The sequence below is a fragment of the Epinephelus fuscoguttatus genome, linkage group LG8, assembly GCF_011397635.1.
Source record: "Epinephelus fuscoguttatus linkage group LG8, E.fuscoguttatus.final_Chr_v1".
NCBI lineage: Eukaryota > Metazoa > Chordata > Actinopteri > Perciformes > Serranidae > Epinephelus > Epinephelus fuscoguttatus.
In genome coordinates this window covers 1,891,967-1,912,769 of record NC_064759.1, presented here as the reverse complement: position 1 = coordinate 1,912,769, position 20,803 = coordinate 1,891,967, and the positions used below count along the sequence as shown (strand labels likewise).

At 44.5% G+C, this 20,803-nt stretch overlaps 2 protein-coding genes across 3 annotated transcripts in view; one reads left to right on the top strand and one right to left on the bottom strand.

Annotated features, from left to right (window-relative positions):
• The window catches only part of LOC125892608 (cathepsin S-like), an 853,108-nt gene that overhangs the window by 44,010 nt on the left and 788,295 nt on the right, over positions 1-20,803 (top strand). The gene's annotated exons all lie outside the window — the stretch shown is intronic.
• bbs9 (Bardet-Biedl syndrome 9) overlaps positions 6,467-20,803 on the bottom strand; it is a 244,923-nt gene continuing 230,586 nt past the window's right edge. For both annotated transcript variants that reach the window (XM_049582619.1, XM_049582620.1), the window contains exon 22: positions 6,467-8,625. In XM_049582619.1, the coding sequence (XP_049438576.1) occupies positions 8,270-8,625 (356 nt within the window). In that variant the 3' untranslated portion in view covers positions 6,467-8,269. The remainder of the gene's footprint in view (positions 8,626-20,803) is intronic.

Genomic DNA, 20,803 nt, shown 5'->3' with positions numbered 1-20,803 from the left:
TCATTCTGAGGCAACAAATACACAGTGATTCTTATTTTCAGGTGAGTTTCAAACATGATTGCCAACACACGTCTTGTCTATACGACCCCTAAGGTTTATTTATTCTCCCTGTATGTGTGAAAGCAGATGCCTCCACTCCAAACGATGTAACCATCACTCTCATATTTCCATGTGTCCTTTGTGTTGTCAGAGATACAGCCAGTAGATGGCACTAGAAGGCACAGTCAGAAGTTTCACACAACAACGAACGAGGTGATGTAATAATCGTAATAATGTACCTTGTTAATGACGCAGGGTTGTAGACAGTGTCAGACTGTGAGGACGTTAAATACATCACAACATGTGGACAGAGAACCCTTTTCACTGTTTTACCGATTTGTTCTGTTCTGCCATTTTCTAAACGTATCTGTCGTCTCCTACAGTCGGATCTCACTGGAACCACGCTACACTGCCTCCATGACCTTCGGTGGTACTGATGCGTTTCGTCCATATCTGTAGACTTTCAGAAAACGAGCACAGCTACGGGCGAAATGAACACAGAGTACAAACAGAGGGCTCCACGTGTCCATATTTAAAGTTGAGCATATATGAACCTCTATTCAGACGCTCTGTCGGCAGGCTGAGGAGGTCCTCTCACTTTAAAGCCTAGTTCACATTACACGATTTTCACCCTGATTTTGCGTCGCAGAGACTATCGTAATCTTTTGAGTGTTCATACCTGGTGACGTGTGTTTTTGTCAGCAGGAGTCTTGCCAACTGCGTTACGACCTGTGTGTGCACACCACAAGATTTCTCCACCGAGCCATCGCTGACAGAGCCCCAGATAACTTGGAGACGACACATCGTAAAGGCATGGATATTCTTTATTCTCCTGGGTCCAAACACAACGCGCTCCCTGTGATCCTGTGGACGCCGCCATTGTTGTTGTTGCTTGCCGGCTGGCTTGTCAGTGTTGCCAGATCCTGGGAGAGAAACAAGCAACCAGGGCTATGGAAACAAGCCTGAAAGAAGAGACTACCATGCGTTTAAATAACTTATTAGACGGATATATATAGAGGAAGGTGACGTTTAGAGAGCAAGATCCTCTGAGACGTCAAAATCGCTGTGAAAATCGTGTAATGTGAACTAGGCTTAAGCGTTACATATGCTTTCTGACCTGCACACAGTTTGGAGTCTTGTGTCCGTAACCACGTTGTGCACACTGTGTTTGCTGTGTCAGGGATAAAGCACAATGAGGGGCCATTACTGTGAAATGAACACTGACCAGGTGACGCAGGACCCTGACGCAAAGCGTGATTTAGAGTGGTTTTATATTACCAGGTAAGATTGAATCGTACCGTGCTCCCCCTCTCCACTCCCCACTCAGCCATCACATTAGTAATGTTGTTCCGTATTTGATATTTTGTTGTGCTGTAGTGAAGTCAGGGGCGACGCAGACGGACACTGCTGCCACGGGGAACGCCATCAGTGGGGAACGATGGAGCAGAGAGGCAAAGCTCTGATTCTGTCTCCTGCTGGAGCTCCAACTGCAGGTCGAAGGCGTACTGAAGCTGATCTGGGTCTGTTTGTGTGGTGGACTTCTAATTGTCTCTGACACTGGACCGGACCGTGTTGACGAAGGTCGTGGCAACATTTTGACACCTCTGAAGTTTATATGCAAACTAAATCAGAAAATAAAACGTGTTACTCTGGGATTTTTCTGGTACCATACTTTCTAATTTTAAATTTTGACCCCAAAAACCTAAACAAAATAATACGGTCAATGTCCTCATCAATGCCCAAAACAATCACCTGTCACATTCCTGATCAAACAGAAACAGAAGGTTTGAGCATGACTGTCAGCAGTGGAGGAGAAAATAAGATGTCATGACATATGTTGTATCTTTCCACATAGAGGAGAGAAAATGTTGTAATATCACACAGGGAAACAAAAACATAATGTAGCTGTGTTACTATGGAAACAAAATATAATTTCTGGTAATTGTCCCCTGGGATCAAAACACGGGATCAGTGTTGTTCACACAAAAAAGAAATCCGAGCCACTTAAGTTCCCCGTGGCGGAGGTGAAACGCTGCTGACGCTTCAAGTCTGCAGCGAGAGTAAAATGATGCGGCAATTATCTGATCCAGTTTGTTTACGCCTTAAAGCCCGGGAGACAGAAATAAGCTCCGAAATAAAAGCCACAGTGAGCCGGCTGCTCCTCAGCGTCTGAATCCAAACTCTGCTTTTATTACACCCCGTCCAAACTGCTGCGGCCCGGTTACACTTTGATTGTTCCAGTATTGTTGTTTGATGTTTTTACCAGTTGGGTGTGGGCAGCCATGTTTGGTGGTTCCTCACATCAGAGCGGGTTACTGAGCCGAGGCGAGAATGAGGGAAGAAGAGGAAAAAACAAAATCTGGAAAAGAGTTTAAAGACACAAATACAAACTGAGAGAGCAGAGGAGGAGGACGGAGAAGCTCTGGGAGGGAGACAGATGAGAGGAAGAGAAGTAAGAGAGGAAGAAGAAGGAGGGAGGTGAAGACCTTGTTTTGTGAGAGAGGAAAGAAACAGGAGGATGGAAGAGGAATGAATCCGGATGTCCACTGGATGTGGCTGCGTCTCGTCTCTGTTGTGGTTCAGATGTCCAGACGGACTTAAAGAGCAGAGCATCTTCAAGCAGTCTGATCCTCAAGCTGCGGAGAGTTGTTTTGCTTCTTTCCAACATTGTAAAACCTTTAATTTATCAGGTGACCTCTTCGAAGTCTCACAGAGAAAACCCTCAACAAACACAAAACTAACTAAAACAGCCTCTAAGAAGGCTCAAACCAACAGTTTGAATTCAGCCAAAGAGATGAGATGTTCACGTTTTGATTGAATACACATACATTTGTGCACGAGTGTCTGATCTCTCCCTCGTCTCTCCTCCCTGTCCTCAGTCTTCTCTGTGTCGGACTACCAGCCGTCCTGGGACCTTCTGAACCTTCTGTTGAAGGCGGGAATCTCACCCTTGCAGTACTGTATGAAAGGTACAACTGACGAATGGGGACAGGGTTGTCTCACCTTCAAGCTGTTACCAGAGATGAAACCGTTTTAGAACGTAGCAGAGAAAAGTGTCAGCGGTGTGAACTGGCCGGTCTGAGCTCAACTCAAGCCGGCTGATGATGTCATCTGACACTCAGCTGGTTTTAAAGCACGCCACCTGTTTCAACAGCCAATCAGCTTGTAGTGAAGTCTGCTGGTCGAGTCAAAATGACCGCAGACGGTGTGTCGGCTTGGCCCCACTGACGGCATAAAGGAGGGACTTCATAGCGGCTCTACTGCGCCATCTCTGTGTAAAAAGGACTAGTAAAAAACATGGCCTCCAAAAGTGGCGGCTGTGAAACACACGAGGTGTTTATTATTCTGAACAAATATTTAAAATAAAACTCCGACATGGCCTGAGTTTCTCCTCATGGCTGGACATTTGGCCAAAGACATGAAAGTTGGAGCTTAAAAGTTTCTCTGGTGGACTGAAGGAGGTGAAGTTCCTGAAAAAAGTTCCACAATTCCAGGAAGGAAAGGTTCCCGTGGGTGGGGATGGGCGGAGGATTAAAATAAGACAGAAAACAACAAAGAGAGGCTGTGAGTGATGAGAGATGGAGGGATGGGGACATCGGAGGAGGGAGGTTGTGAAAGACTTACTGAAAAAGGAACAATGGAACAGAGATGTGAACAGATAGTTCCAAAAAGACAGAGAGGAGAGGAAAAGATGGAGCGAGTGATGGAGACGGAAAACAGAAAGAGAAGAGACTTAATGTTTTGAAAAGAGCAGGAAGTGACTGAAGACGACGGAGCGAAGAGGTGTTTTTGTGAGAGGTGTCAACAGAGAGATGGAGGACAGGTGAACAAGATGATGGACGTGAAATTAAAGGGAGAGAGAACAGAGTGGGATAAAACAGATATGAGTTCAGGGTGAGGGGGAAGTGTGTGAGTGATGGAGAAATAGAAACAGAGGAGTGTTTCTGCAGGCTGTAACTGTATCTGCAGCGCTCGACATGTTCACACACTGAGAGCTGCTGCCAGATTAAACAGCAGCAGCTCTGCTTCAGCACCGTTACCCAATCTGCCTCCGACCTCGCCTCCAAGAAAAGAGAAAAGAGAAAACAAAACCCGTCACTTCAAAAGCCGTCAGAGCGAGTTCTGTTCATCAACCTGACAAGTGTTTGGTTCGCTCCTACACTTCGTCCACAGGCCTCAGGAGAGCACAGAGAAATGTACCAATTGCGTTTGGGACCACGGAGAGACGGAAATTATGAAATATGCCACAACTCAAAGGCTTTTATACAAAGTCAGGCCAACACGGTGACTTAAGGGCAACACACACACAGACACACACACACACACACACACAGATGTGCACTCTGACAGTTTGATGAGCGCCTGACTGTCAGGATATGAAGCTGCCCGTCTTCCATCTTCAGCTCTGCAGAGAAGCAGCACTTGTATCATGTTCGCTCTCTGAATCAGCACATATCACTGTTAGTAACTCGATCTTTGAACCCATCGTCTCACTCTGACAACGATTCAGCATCTCTGGACAGCAGCCAATACTGATTTGGTGTCGACGGCAGATCTCTGGATGATGGTGAACGGGTGCAACAGACACCCAAGACTTCTTCTTCTGTGTGTCATTGATTACATGTACATACACAAAATATTCTCAAAAGGACAATATTCCTAATAAGCTGTTCACACAGCTGCTGAGAATGAATATTCCACTCATACATTACTGTTTACATGCAGCTGTGCACACTCTGATTTTAGTAATAATAATAATAATGAACTTTACATATAAAAAACCTTTCATCCAAGAAATGCAGCACAAAGCGCTTTAAAACGAAGGCATTAAGTGATTCACATGAAAATAACGCAGACATCATGAACATAAAACAGAACAAAACAACAGATGACACAAATCATAAAAAGTGGGAGAATCAAGTAAGATAAAACATTTTAAGAGCTGCAGCAGCGTGAAATGTAAAAAGAGTTTCAGAGCTGTTTGAGGAGAGTCTGACGTGAACACATATGTTTTTAGCTTTCTGTCAAAAACATTTGGCGAGCTGGTTTCACTGCTGTTAGCTCCTCTGGGGTCATTTTGCTGTAAGTAACAAAAAAGTAGTGTAAGAAGTAACTTATTACTTGCAAAGGAAAGTAACTGGTAATATGTTATGTATTCCATTTTGACAGTAACATGCCCAACACTGATTATGACAGGTGTCAATTCTGATTTATGGTCCTGTGTTAAATCAACAACGTACCTACGTCGGCTACACTCGCCGTAGCCCCCGGCGTAGCCTGACGTGCACCTCCCCAAAAATGTAACTACACGTCGAGGCGATGCAGACCCAGCGCAGACCGAGAGGGCTGTGATTGGTTTGCTTGGTAGCAACGCATTTCCGGTTCCGTATTTCCAGATTGCGCCATCCCCGCCATCTTTAAACATCTTGTGTTATGATGTAGATGTTGCAGTATTAACATACTTTCTTCGACATCCAACAACTCCATCTCCAGCAATATTCTCTCTCTCTCGGTCGCCATTGTTCACTGTGGCCGGAAAAGCCGGAAGCTAAACAAAGAATCAACTAGAGACGACGATAACCATTCAGGAAAGGAACGCAGCCCCCTACTGCTCTGGCGGTGAATTGCACTGCAACAAAATGGAGTGACGGAGAAGTTCGAAGGGTTCACAATGGCGTCACTGCAACGACGTAGGTACGCCGTAGGTACGCTGCAGGACCATAAATCAGGCTTTAGGGTTGGTCTGTTAACTGTGATGGATTTTTTCCAGCAGACAGTTTGGGTCATCGTCTTACTGCTCCGACCTCTCTGTGCTTCTCTTTTCTCTCCTGCAGCGTTCACAGATCTCAGAGGTTAACATGGTGAGTACAGTTTTATTATATTTTATAAGACTGATGAAAAAACTACAAAAATAAAATCCAGGTTGTTTTCATTAATCAAAACACCTGGGTGATAACTGACTAAATATGCATTTCATTTAAAGTGTTTGATCACATTTCCTGTGCTCTCTAGCTAACAGTGTATATTCTAGCCAACGAGCCTCTGGTGATGAAGAGAACTTCCTGTCTAGATAAGTGACGTTATATCAATGATGAGACATCACTTCCAGAATTTAATATCATAGCATAAAAATCTGTCATAATCATGATCTACTTACATTCTGACTGTCAGGAGAGGAAGACGATCCAGCGAAGAACTGTGGAGTAAATTTATATCATGAAACTCTGAATCCAGAAGGAGCTTAAAGCATGAGGTGACGTCTTCTGGGAGAAATCAGCAGGTTATCTGTCCTGTAGCTGAATGATAATCAATAATCAAAATGGAATAACTCAGCTTGATCATTCACAACAAGGAAACACAGTTTTTATCCAAATAACTGCGACAACAAACAAAATGGCGACAGAGCAGGAACTGAATTCTTTGGTAACAGTTTTATTACTAAATATTTCATAAATAAGGTTTATTTCATTCTGTGACTGCTCAGTTTGGGATCTTCTTCAGGCTGCAGGTTAATGAGGAGCAGAGCGTCTCCTCTGGGAATGAAGTGAAGCTTTATAAACAGGAGCCTGGTACATTTCATCAGCTAATACCACAGGGTGAAACCTCCTCTACTCTACAAACATTCAGTGATACAGTAACGTGTCCGACAGGATCATCACAGACTCTTCTATCTATCCTCCTCCTTCGTGGCAACTGTATCTGTGTTTATCTGCTAAAAGTTCCAATATTCAAATATTAAAAACACTAAAAAGAAAAACATGAGCCCAGTGGACAGACAGACGGCCTGAAGCTGACAGACAGACAGACACTGAGCTGCTGGAATTGTCGTTTACAAGCTGGCACAGCTTCTATGGCTGAAGACGATAAGCTTCAAGTCTGGCAGAAATACACCTCAAAGCTCCTACATTATCTGTGTGTGTGTGTGTGTGTGTGTGTGTGTGTGTGTGTGTCTCCAACACCAACCAGCTCCAGTCTGTAAAACTGTCGACCAATTAGCAGAAACAAACAGTGGTGACTTCATCTGGAAGGAAAACAGTTTCTCAGATCATGAACTGGCTCCAGACACATTCACAGTCACATCTCCAGCTGTTTCACTTCAAAGCTCCTGGTTTATTTTTTTAAGTTTACTGATCGAGTTTTTCTGACATTCTGCAAATAAATTTTACTGTGAATCTGTATCCGTCTGGAGCTGGTCAAATATGTGGCTGATGTTACAGATGACCCCAGCGCCTCAGAGCGCCTCAGAGCGCCTCTGCTTCACGACATCGTTGCAGATGAGCAGGAGCAGCCTTGGGTGTTGCAGTGGCCCCGCAGGCTCTCCTCCTGATTACCACCCTGCTTTTTCCAGAAAACGCCCCGTTGGTTTCAGGCGTATAAAAACAGTCTCAGGTTCGACCCCGCAGCACCAAGTATGCGTCCATCAGCAGCCGCGTGTCCTTGAGTGTCCCAGATTTAAAAAACAAAGCTTACTGGCAGAGGTCAGAGGGGGCGGGGGCGGCGGTGGCGGCTGTAGGATGTGGCCTTGATTTACCCGGAAGCAGCCGCGCTGCTGGACGCAGCAGGCCATTTTATTCTTAGCGGCGAGGCGGGGGAGGCTCTGGTGAGGCCCGGTGCCACGCGAGGGGGCGAGAGGGCGGGTCTGACGTCACATCCAGAAGCGTGCGTGGGCGGGGGGGTGGTTTGGGGCCTGACTGGGATTAGGGAGGCGCAGGGCTGCGGGTTCAACTGCTGCTGAGGCCAGACGAAGAGGACAAGGAGGAGGAGGAGGAGGAGGAAGGAGAGTCAGCGAAATGTCTGAGGAGAGGAGGAGGATTCTGCCTTTGTCCTCGCTCTCCTCGCTCTCAGACCTCACCACAGCTGCCCAGCGCGCACAGAACGAAACTACTGGATGTGGTGTGGTTCAGCAGCAGCAGGCCAGAGACACTGTGTGTGTGTGTGTGTGTGTGTGTGTGTGGATCAGTTATTACTAGACGATGTAAATATGCGTCTGGGAGGAAACTGTTTGCTACTGACACATGTGGCCTTGACAGAGTATATTTACATGTAAATATATTTCAGGGCTGCATATGTGGATGTGTGCGGTGCAGAGTTATGCCATCTTGTATACGTTTACATGGACACTGTGTATACACATGTGTGTATATTTATATGTGTGTGTGTGTGTGTGTGTGTGTGTGACATGTCTGTCGTGTTTGTGTACGTGTCTGTGTGCCTATCATCACGGCTCCTGTCAGCCGTCTCCTGCTTCTGGCTCCTTCTTCTTCTCTTTCACCTTTACTGACGACTTCCTGGACACCTTCCTGTCCCCTGACTCCTTGCTGGCCTCCTTCCCTTCCTTGTCTTTGTCCTTCTCCTTCTTCTCCTTTGACGACTCCTTCTTCTCCTTGGAGGAGGACGATTCCTTCTTGGACTCCTTTTTCGCCTCTTCTTTGGGCTCTTTGCTTGAATCCTTCTTCGACTCCTTCTTCTCTTTAGATGACTCCTTCTTCTCCTTTTTCGCCTCCTTGACGGGCTCCTCTGCGCCTCCCACTTCTTCCCTCACGCTGGCCTCTGACGACTCCTTGGACACCTCCTTCTTCTCCTTATCTGAATGAGAAAAGAGATAAGAAGATCATTAATGGACACACCTCTACATGTGACACAGTATCTTCTTCCTTCTGTGGAGAACAGGCAACATTGTCATGGCACACTGCATTCTGGGTAGTAGAGGCCATACTTTGGGACACGCTTCTTAAACAGACACAAAAAACAAGAGCAAATGAAACACTCCCTGATGAGAGAATCTGAGTTACGAAGCAAAGGAGCGCTACTTTGCAAGATTAAATAAATGTCCTCGATCGGTACAAACACAAGGAGCAGTCTGGCCGTCTCAACGTGTGACTCAATACAGGATGTGACATTTCCAAACATGTTTTCACACCTCGTTTGTGGTGTGAGCGTTTACACATTCAAGCAGCTTTGAAATGATGAACCTCTCGAGGCCCATCTTCAGTTAACAGATGGACAGGTGGAGATTTCTAGAGTCAACGACCAGAAAGTTGTCGTTCAAAGCACAGAGAGTTGTCGACTAGAGATGATACGCCGTATCATGGCGGTCACTTCCTGTCAGCGTTACAGATCAGAAGCACAGAGAGTCGTTGACTAGAGATGATACGCCGTCTCTTGCCGTGCTCACGACTGCTCATGCACAATTTTCTGCTCTATTCCAGCTGGATTTTATCCATCACATGCTGTGGACAGGAGCAGGACGGCTTCAAGTGCCAGCTGGTCAAACCTCCTGCTGAACATGATCACTATCAGTGTGTTTAAAAGAAGCAAAAGTCACAACTTAGTTGTTCTCAGGCATAAATAGTGTTTGATTGCCTCTACACCAGGATGTCACATCAGATTAAACTGTTTAATAAACTGTTTTGTAGTCATCTCGTCCCTCACCGTATCAAACACAGGTTAACAGTTCACAGTGTGATCAACCAGACCGGCAGAACAAAGACTCACAGAGAACTCTGTCTGAGCAGATTCACACTGCAGTACTCAGAAAACTCAGTTTCCTCCGTCCACACTGAAGCACAGTGCTGTGGTTTTTAGATTTATCTGCTGCTTTGTTTTTGAGTGTGAAAAACGGCGGTTTAGTTTGGACGCAGCGCCGACGCAGAGAAAATGATGTATTTTCAGATTTAGCCGTCTCAGTATAGACGTGGTTTCATGTTGAGGTCTGAGCTGCAGTTGAAGCACAAATCAAGTTTCTAGAACTGACACACGACACGCTGTCACGTGACCTCGCGGGCCCAGCTGCCTCGTCGCTCGGTCACATGATGTGGGCGGACATGGAGGAGAGTGAAGCTGTGAACACAGAAACCTGAAACACTTGAATTATTATTCTCAGGAAACTTCTAAGGAGAATTTTAGTTTTTAACTGTTCTGAGTCTCTTGTGTTTATCTCAAGTGTCGTCTCGTGTGAGGCAGGTTTTTTTGTATGGAAAATAATACTAAAATGTGATGTATGATTATTTTAAACCATTTTCCTTTATTGAATTTATAGCACAGTGTATCACTGTATCTTCATGTGTACCATCCATTGTCATATCTTCCACCAGTAACGGTAAATAATCTCTGATTAAGGGTCAGAAACACGCAAAAAAATAAATATATGTAGTTTACTATTTCAAATATGAAAGCTAAACTTAAAATTAGTCTTCAGTTTGGTCCTCAGTCTACACTATTTCTAATTTTTAATTTATTTTATTTGTTAATAAAGCGCTGCTAATATGTATATTATATTTTACACTAGAGGCCGATGCTGTTGTGTTACATGTCACGCCTGTTTGCTTCAATGATGCCGACATGCAGTCTAAAATCACACAGTGGAGCGAGGTGATGCTGCCGTCGTTTGGTTCTGTGTAGAAATATAAGGGAGGTGTCAAGAAGCGGCTCTATCCACCATCTCTGCGTAAAAACAGCTTCTGTCTCCTCACCAAGGACAGACTGCACTGACAGGGGTCGTTGTGATCAAAGTGCTAATGAGTCACATGTTGTTCTTACAGAGCGCTGGTCCGTCCATCAGGAGCGAGGATGAGGATTAACTGACGTCTCAACGGTCAGCTGTGTTTTGTTCTTGATGCAAACACACTGCAGACCTCTGAAGTCTTTAGCAACCAGACAAATTGAGTGACAACAGCACCTGTTGCATGACAAAGGACCCCCACTTAACCAAAGTACACCCCCCCCCCCCTCTGTCAAACACACACTCTGCAGCCCCGCCTCCTCCAGATTGGACTGGCTCTCTGATAAGATGATAACGGGACCGTTGTCTGCCAACAATGAGACGCACCTCTTATCTCCATGAGAACGGAGAGGGTTTACAGACTGGAGACTATCTCCCCGTGTGTGTGTGTGTGTGTGTGTGTGTGTGTGTGTGTGTGTGTGGAGACTGTAGCTTAAGCAAGTGTCTGTGTGTGTTTATGTGTGTGTATGTATCTGTTGTTGCCTGTACGTGGAGAGTGTGTGTGTTCACAGACTCCAGAGAGGAGCTCTAATCAGACAGCTCATCGTCTGGGGCTTTATACAGAGAGACTGGGGTCGAGTGTGTGTGTGTGTGTGTGTGTGTGTGTGTGTGTGTGTGTGTGTGTCACAGGCAGACGGGTGCCATAAACTACAGTATATAACTCAGTGAAAAGAGCTGGAGACTCTGTGTGGCACGTTTCTAATTTCTGATCGACAAACTTTCACATTTACTTTTCAAAGTTTAATTTGTCGTGTGACTGAAGTCAAACCTGAAATTAATTTTGCATCTGAGATGAGTTGATAACACGTTTGTAGGTGAGATGCTCCGGGTCAAAACTTTAAAGGTTGTTTTCTAAAAAGGAGTTTTTTAGTCTCAAACTCTGAGCCCAAACTCTGCACTTCAGCAGCAGCAGTTTTATTCATTCTGACTGAGAGGTTCATTAAATGAATTGTGTTTTCCACCTGCAGCCACTCGTCTGGTCCTCGACCAGTCGATACCAACACAAACACACTCACAGAGAGCCACTTTAACACCACCACACAACAAATGTATCTGCTCACACAGAACAAGTGACAACAAATCCATTTAGGAGACCACAAACTGTGTAAAACACTGTCGTGTAAAAAGTGCAAATTTAACGTTCTCTCAGCGGCCTCAGAACTTTTTACAGTCAGACATGAAAGAAACGCTGGCTGAGGGTGTGCCTGTATCTCCGTCGTAAAAAACATGAGCGCCACAAAGAAAGTGTGTGTGAGTGTGTAAAACTGAAGATATGAGTGTGTGTCTGTGGGTTAATCAGTGCTCTTGTGTGTGTGTGTGTGTGTATGATCGAGGGGTTAATCCTGTAGCAACAGTCTGATCCAGACTGGACTCTCTCTGCACATCAGTCCTCAGCAGCTGAGCCAACAGAAACCAGGAGACTCTGTGCGTGTGTGTGTGTGTGTGCGTGCGCGTGTGTATACATGTCTTGTGCACGCATGTGTGTGTCCTCAATTGATTGACTGACTTTATTTGGTGATTAAAAACATACTTCAGTCCTGCACAGCAGAACCACTGTGTTCATACAGAGGCAACCAGCTGACGATGCTTATTCCAGGCCGTCTTTATAAAACATCTTAACGCTGAAACTTAAAGGAAAACTTCAGTTTGTTGACTAAATTTTCAAATTTTAAGACTGATGTATTTATATTTTATTTTCTCACATGAGCTGGTCCCATCAGAGACTGAGAGCTCTTCATGTATGTGTGAAGTCTAGATGATATTTAGAGCTTTTTGAGTTTCATATATCATGCTGTTACGTGGTTATTGTTTAATCTGACGGACGTATAGATTGTTTGACTGTTGACGTTATGTGTTGTTTAACAGGGTCTGTATTTTCTTTTAGTTCCAGTGTGAAGGATTTAGTGGCATCGAGCAGTGAGGTTGCAAAACCAGCTGAAACTGTGTGTCAAGCGTGTAGGAGAAATACGGTGGCTGATGTGAAAACAGGAATGGCCCTAATAGTCAGTGTTTGATTTGTCCATTCTGTAAAAACAACATGGCCGACTCCGTGGACGAGGACCAGCTCTGTATGTAAATATAAACAGCTCATTCTCAGGTTATGAAAACACAGTGGTTTTTAGTTTCAGAGGATCATACACTAATGAAAATTAGACACTGTACAGTAAAACACACAAACAAAACCTGTGAGGGCTGTTTGACAAACTACAGCATGTAATACCTCATGACCACATTGTTTCTGAATGACCTCAAACATATCTGGAATTTCTCATTAGTTTTTGGCCAATATTTGGTTTTGATTTATCAGTTGGACTCAAGTAAAGCGACAGAAAAATACACAATAATCACACTAATTAATTTAGTACTGAAAGGCAACAGTGAGAGCGCAGTAAAGCTGGAAAATATAAAAGTCTAGTCAATAAAATGTTATTTAAGTCTCTTTGAGGGATTTACAGTTGATGACTTGATGATTTTGTGCAAACACACACCCTGAATTCAAATATATTTTTCTGTGACGGAGACTAACGGTGTCCGTACACTTTTTAACCTTTAACGCGCGTCAGTGAGCACTCCTCTGTTGTTAGGAGTCAGTTGAGCATGTTTGTGTGTCCATTTTCTGAGGGAATGTCCATGACACAGTCTGCACTTTGACTGATGTGTTTAGACCAACAGTTTCTGAGAAAACTGGGGAAAAGTAACACCTTTGGATTTGTCAGATCGGAGGCTCAGGGCGCATTTAACAAGATTTCAATGGTGAAACTGTCGTAAAACACATGAGATATTATCTATTATCATTTTTAATTATTATCAACTACTGTTACGACTGTGTATTTAAAATGAAGCCTCATCAGTTACGTATAAACTCTGTGAAATCCTCTCATCAGGACAACGTGCAAAACAGCATCTGTTTCATTGATTAATATCAATACTGATGTGTTCTGACAGACATGCAGCTGCAGTTTAGGTTTGTAAACTTGTTGAATAATTGCCTCAATAGAGTTGATGAACAAACAAACAACAACAACAACAACAACAACAACAACAACAACCTTGCAGCTGCAGTCTTACAGTGCAGCCAAGTGGTCGTCACTCAGCACTGATGTAAAAAATTCCCATTTTAAAGCATTTGTTCAACCCAAGGTCATATGTTTACCAACCTGTGACGACATAGTAATATTTTCATACAGACTACAGGACTGTGACAAGCCTGAATGAGGTTGAAATGTACACTTTGACTTTGTGGTTCTGAACGAACAGCTCCTGGAAAGTTGATTTTAAATACATCATTTAATTTGCCGTGATATTCTTTGTTCTTGTGATTAAAGCAATTTTTAAAAAAAATCTGTTTTTCTAATGTTGATCATAGATCGTCCGATTCTCGACCTCATTCTGTGTTGAATGATCTTCACTGTAATTAAAGCATCTTTTAATGTGTGCTTTGTCAGAGGTCGAGTTTCTTGGATGTTTTTATTGTCACAGAGCGGCACTTCTTACTGAGGTGTTGATGATACGGGGGTCATGGTGAATATGAGGTCTGATGGGAACGATTCAGGACGTTCTCACGTAGGATCTGTGGAGCATAACTGTCTTATAAAAACAGAGCGACCAGGTTTGTGAAAACTTTCCCTGCACTTGTATTTAGAGACCGTACTCCAGCTCCCAGAGAAGCCACCGTCCCCTCTTAGGTTTTCTCTTTTCACTCTCAGCAGGAAATAAAAGAGTGTGTGAGAGCCGGGTCCTCGGGGGAGCGGTAGCAAAGGGTCGATAAACATTGACGTTGTAAGACAAGATGGCAGCTTCCCTCCTGTATGGAAATCCAGAGGGGTCAGGTCACGTCTTGTCAGTCTGCTACTTCAACAAACTAACAAAGTGGAGGTCTGTAGACTAAACAGAGCAGAGGCCGGTGCTCCATGTCGCTCTGAGCGGCCGGGAACCAAGTGACGTTAAACCCTTCTCACATGGGACGGAGCTACCTGGAAACGTCTGGTGGTTTTCGTCAGGATTACCGCAGTCTGCAGCCATTTTAATCCCATGTGAATCTGCTCCAGCTGCGTCTGGATGGGATCAGTTTGACAGGAAGACGTGGGTAATGTAGTTCCTTACGTTGCACATCATTGACTTCAGTGAACGATCCTTAAGGGAATAAATCTATTATAATATTGTTCTCCCAAATTACTGAGGAGGTGTTTCATTTTCAGGAACACACTGTTCAGAGCAGAAAAAAAGGCAAACGACTCGCTCATGTAGAGGCTGCTGCCTAATGACATGATTGCCCTTGTGTGGTTTGTTAGCTGGTTCTGTGAAACTGAGGTATTTGCTCTCTTACGTCTCCTCCGGCCTTAGTTTGGGTTTCCATGTTTCCATATTCATTTTAGAACGTTTCAATTTGAGCAGAGATGGTTTATTAGTCCATTGTGGACTCTTCACCTCAACTCTGGGATTATTTTCTTGTCATGGAATCAATTTTTGTGTGTATATATATTACTCAGGTTTGGGTTTGTGGTTGCCAGTTCAAATCCCCTGGTAAACTGCGGATGGGAAAAGTGAATGAGTGACGCTCGGTGAACACCCAGCTGCTGCAGGGAAGATTCTCGGCTCGTCTGACAGAGAGCTGTGGTTGTACTGGGCAGCTCCCAGTGTGAATGTGAGGCTGGAAAAAAACACTGAGTTTGACGACATATTTCATTTGTTTTCTGCCAAAATACCCAATTTAGCACCATGATATCCACTTGACTGACACGTTAGGAGGGATTCCCCCTGAGAGCTGATGAGGCTTTTCATATATAAAACAAAGCAGAAAACATGTCATTTACTGTTTCTGATAGGGGGCGCTATAACTATAACTAATTATTGGCATGTAGAAACATGTAAGTGTGACCCCTCGCCACGGTCACACGGTTCAATAAAAACTCAAGCTTTGAGTAACTTTTGATGTTGAAGGTCTTTAGATGGTTCAGACAAAATTTGAAGTGAATCAAATTAAATCTGTGGGAGGAGACTGTTAAAGTACGACCCCTGGAAATGGCCACAAATACACAAAATTTGCACAGTAAATTCAAAATGGCTGACTTCCTGTTGGGTTGAGGGTATGGCTCCAAGAGACTTTTTTGTACGTCTTGGGATGTTACATGTACCTCCCAATTTTCACACATCTAGGTCATGTATCAGCAACTTTCACAATAAACTAAGAGACATTTTTGGCCAAAAACATCAGTCTTAAAGCTTTCAGAGTCTCACAGTGAAGGTAACACAGTCTATTAGGTCTCCAGTCAACATTACTAACAGATCTAAATATCATTAATATGTTTTAACACAGCGTAGCTCCTTTGCAGTGGGCTATTTATGAATATTTGGTACTTAAACTTTGCAGCGTTGGCAGAGAAAGCAAGTCTGTCTGCACACTGTTATATTCTTTATTTACCTTTTTCTGATTTGGAATCCATCACAAGCCTCACTAAGGAGAGTCAGAGACACTGCACGGCTGCACATTTTTAGGCAGACAACAATGATGAATGAAAATAAAAATATTAAAAATGAACAGTTGCTCATATCCATATATTTTTTGTAAAAACCACAGGGAACCACTGGAGAGTGTCTAAAGAGCTGCAGGTTGCCTTCCCCTGATCAAGGTGAAATCTGCTTCAGGGGCTACTTGGGGGCGCCACTGAGTCTGTTTTTTACAAATGAGGATGAGACCCAAACCCCCCCCCAACATTTTCATCAGTTCTGATACGTGAGCAAAGTTTCATGAGTTTTCAGCATCCTCAGCTCCTCAAAAATTAAATTTATTTGCCTAAATACTAAGAATAATTCCTTCAGTTTCACCAGGCCCTCCATGGCCACCTGCAGCCAGTGCTCCGTCCCTCATGAGATGATCAACATTTAACTGAAACCATGAACCGTTCCTACCATCAATCAAGGCCTAACGTCAAAGTCTTTATACGCACACATCCACCTCGACCACCTCCCAGTGACTCTGCTGCAGTCGAGGTCATCAACGTGATGTAAACAGGGTTTGAAGAGCTGAGAATGGATTCATATATTTACTGTGGTAGCACTACTTTTATTTGAGTAGATTTGCGTCAGAGTAAATTTCCTTTTTTCAGAAACTGGACATATTGATATGTATTTCCAGGTGTTTTCCAGCCTGGATGTGTGTACAGATGTTTCATTATACAGCATACCGTCTTTATGATGTTTTCTAAATGATCTTCGGACCACAGACCTGCAGAACTCTTCCTCCCTGCTCTCAACATATCACAGCTCTTCATCTCTCACTGGAGTTTAGAGGGCAACACTTGTTTGTTCCTCGTGGGTCAAAAACAAAAACCACAGCAACAAAAGCCAGCGTGTGGATTAGATAAGGAGAGCGACGCTATCTGCGCTGCGTTCAAAGCCCACACGTTCTGCCTGGATTCACATGTTAGCGGCGGATCACGGCGCTGCATTCATCTGCAGGCAGCCGTAGTCAAAATAGAGGCGGCCGCACAGATCGCCCGCATCCCGACCAATCAGCATGCAGGAGAATCCCCTCTGCAGAGAGTGTGTGTGAGTGTGTGTGTGTGTGTGTGTGTGTGTGTGTTGTGGGAGAGAGGAAGATAATCTGCCAAAGAAGGGCTGATTGGATCTGTGGTGTAGTGTGTGTTTCTAAGGGAGTGTATTTGTGAGTGTGTATGCCTGCTGAGATCACATGTGCCTCTGTGAGTGTGTGTGTGTGTGTGTGTTCATGCGGTCCAGACGAGGCGGTCGGACAGGACACAACAGTATTATGTGAAGTCTAAAAACAAAGCTGTGTGGTCGAAAGCGTGGGAAATGACAGCGTGTGACAGAGACACAAACACAAACACACATTGGCGGCAAATTCCCTCCATCAGTCGATGGATTCGCTCACACAGGAGAAGGACAGCCACAATTTAATTTTGTTGAACTCTGAACCACAAGTATGTGCTGCTGATGAACAGCAAACTGTCCTCACAGAGCCGACCTCTAATGGAACACAGAGGCAGCGATCGTCGCTCAAACTTTCACTTTGACTTGTTTCTGGAGTCTTTTAATCGTTTCTATGTCGGTGCATTTGTTTGTATATCGGCAGAGTTAAGGAAAAACTACTTTATAAAACTCAGCGGGTGACTGTGGCATCGACCAAGGAAGAACCCACTCAGTTTGGGAGTGGATCTGAAATCACTGAGCGGTCACACTTGTTTTTTTCCCCCTTTCATTAAACTGCAATATCTGCAAACGGCTCTCACCGCAGACATCACGTGCAAACACAGAGGTGGCTGAGCTGAAATGGCGGCAGCTAGCAGTGTGTTTACTACAACAGCAACAGTACTGAAAGAGTTAACAGTGTTAATGGGGTGAGCACACACAGGTGCCCTCTTCTGTGACACCGCCATCCTGCCCCTGTGGATCAGGACGGAGGTGTAGATGAAGGTCTGGTGGAGATCTGTGCTCTGTGAGTGCTCATCAGGTTTGCCGTGTGTCACCATCACGTCATCTAAAACCAGCCGCCAGCCATTTGACCAGCTGAGTGTCAGGTGACACCATCAGCCGACCGGAGTCAGTGTCAGACTGGCCAGTTCACACCGCTGCAACTTTTTCTGCAATGTTCTAAAATGGTTTCATCTCATCACGAATCATTGGTCTGGGCATACAAGACTATAATCTACCTCTGAACTTGGGTTAAAATGTCGTACCTTATCTTGCTGGCGAACAGTGCAGTCTGTACCTTCAGGAGAGAGTCACCAAGATTCCAGAAACAAAAATCTTCACAAAGACGTGCAGAATTATTTTGTGTTGCAAATTTCTGGTGTGACCAGACTGTTACTCTTCCTCTCTACTGAAGAGAGCACCTATTACTTCCTCCAACCAAAGAAAGAAGGAATAAAATCAAAAGCTTTGATGGCTGCAGGACAGCATTCTGGGAAATGTACTAAACTACAAACTGAAGGAAGCAGAGATGAAGGAGGAGGAAGAAGAAGTGTATTCAGCTGAAAGACAATACATTTTCAAAACACTTTAAAAATGAAGAATATCCAACGATGCAAAAGGATGTGATGGAGTGTGTGTGTGTGTGTGTGTGTGTGTGTGTTTGTGTGTGCATGAGAGAGAGCGAGCGAGTTTGACAGTGGCTGGACGGGCAGCATTTAATACTATTCTTGGTTTGGAATGTGCTGTTGAAGCACAACAGGCCTGTCCATCGCTGTGTGTGTGTGTGTAGTGCTCCATGGGTGGTGTAGCGCAAGGCTCAATCTTAGCTGAGCTGTCAGTGGTCTCCACACACACACACACACACACACACACACACACACACACAGAACCATAGAAAAACCGTCTTTGCAGGGAAACAGATATTTATGTGCAAATGGGCGCTCAGTCACGTACACACACTGACACACACTGGTTATTATTGCAGTCTGCCGCTCTCAGTGATGATGGGGAATATCCTCACCAACCGTGGAAACGTTTCTCAGTCAGAGAGGACAGAAGAGAAGAAGAGAGGGTTTGGTTTGGACGGTATTTCACTGAATCTGAAGCCAGAAGCTCCGAAAATCAAAATCCTTTCAAATCTTTTGTGGAACCTGATTAGATTTAGTCTGTAAACTATAAATAATTAAATCAATTAATCATCTGTAACCACATTTTGTTGGCTGAGAGGGCAGAAACTCAGTTAGGAGTGATTAATGTTGTGCCTGGAGCTGTAAATTGGCCTTTGGGTGACTTAAAGCATCAGAATTCTTCAACCAAAGTGCCTGTCGGATGATGTAACAGATTCCACCACACCTTTCAGATGTCAGAAACAGGTGGGAGCTGCATCCAAGAACTTCTGTAACCTCTGAAACTGACATGGCACACCACAAAGCTTTATGCAGTGAGTGTGTGGAGGTGTTAAAGCATGTCGATACCAGAAATTTAGTAGTCAATACCAATACCTGTGGAATTTCAAAATTCCCGATACCTTGTTTGACACTGCTGTGAAAACACTGCAGCAGAAAGCTAATCTGGACGCCAGGCTAGAGCCCCGTTTTCAACGAGCAGTCCAGTTCAGAAGTTGTGGATGGTACCAACACAAGTATTCCTTAGAGTCCCCATGTTTGGTCCCCCCTCTGTTGGGGTACCTAGCCTCGTTCTGTGGACGATAAACCAGGTGCAGACTTCCATCTGTGTCACCGCTGATGAGGAAATACAGCGAGTGCTGGACGGAGCAGTGAGTGACAACAACCCCGCCCACATTTAAGAGGACTGTCTGAACACACCAGGGGTCTAGGTACCATGTCTGAAGGGTCACTGCTGGGACCAGGAGAGTTGAGCGTGGAGGAAAAGAGTGCACCTATATGGTTGGATTTCTGGATAATTTGTTGAGAGTGGCGCTCGACCTTCCCCGTGAAAAGAAGCTCAGAATAGAGCACCAAACACTGGCACCGAGGCCCTGCAGCCTGCAAGCATGGACCTGATCTATAGAGATAAAGAATTTGACAATCACAAATCCAGATATTCAATTAATCCCGAGCTGGATTCAAGATGACGTCTGGTATCTGGAACCAAAACCAGAGAGGAGAGGATGACAGAGAGGAGCAGCTAAACATGTAAAGTAGAGATGCATGCAGATACAACATGGATTAAAGAAGAAAAACAGAGAGAGGGACTGACGGTAATCGACACATTTAAAATACGACAATAAAAAAGAGAAAAGCAACAACAGACAGAGAGAGGCTGACTGAGACCACTGCGCGCTCCCTCTCTCTGGGTGTGGTGTAGTGGGTGGGTTCATTCCCGCGGTTGGCCAAGATATTTTCTCTCTGCTCAGCTACGCCCTGCTACTAACCAACACACACACACACACACACACACACACACACACACACACACACACGCGCATAATGTACAGAAAAATATACAGTGGCCGGTCTGGAGAACCGACATTTTGGCCTGATACAAAAGGATGTGAAGTGTTCCAGGTCTGGTGGTGACATAAAATCTCTCCGTCTCACACACACACACACACACACACATGCAGTCACACAAACACACACACACACACACACACACACACACACAAACATACACAAATACACATGTACACGCCTCCGTCAACTTCCACAGTGCTCTCTGCACTCTGCCTAAATACAGCTGGCCACATCAGAGAGGACATTTACAACACTGGGTGAGTTACACACACACACACACACACACACACACACACACACACACACACACACACACACACACACACACAAAGCAGCCTGACAAAGATTATTTTGC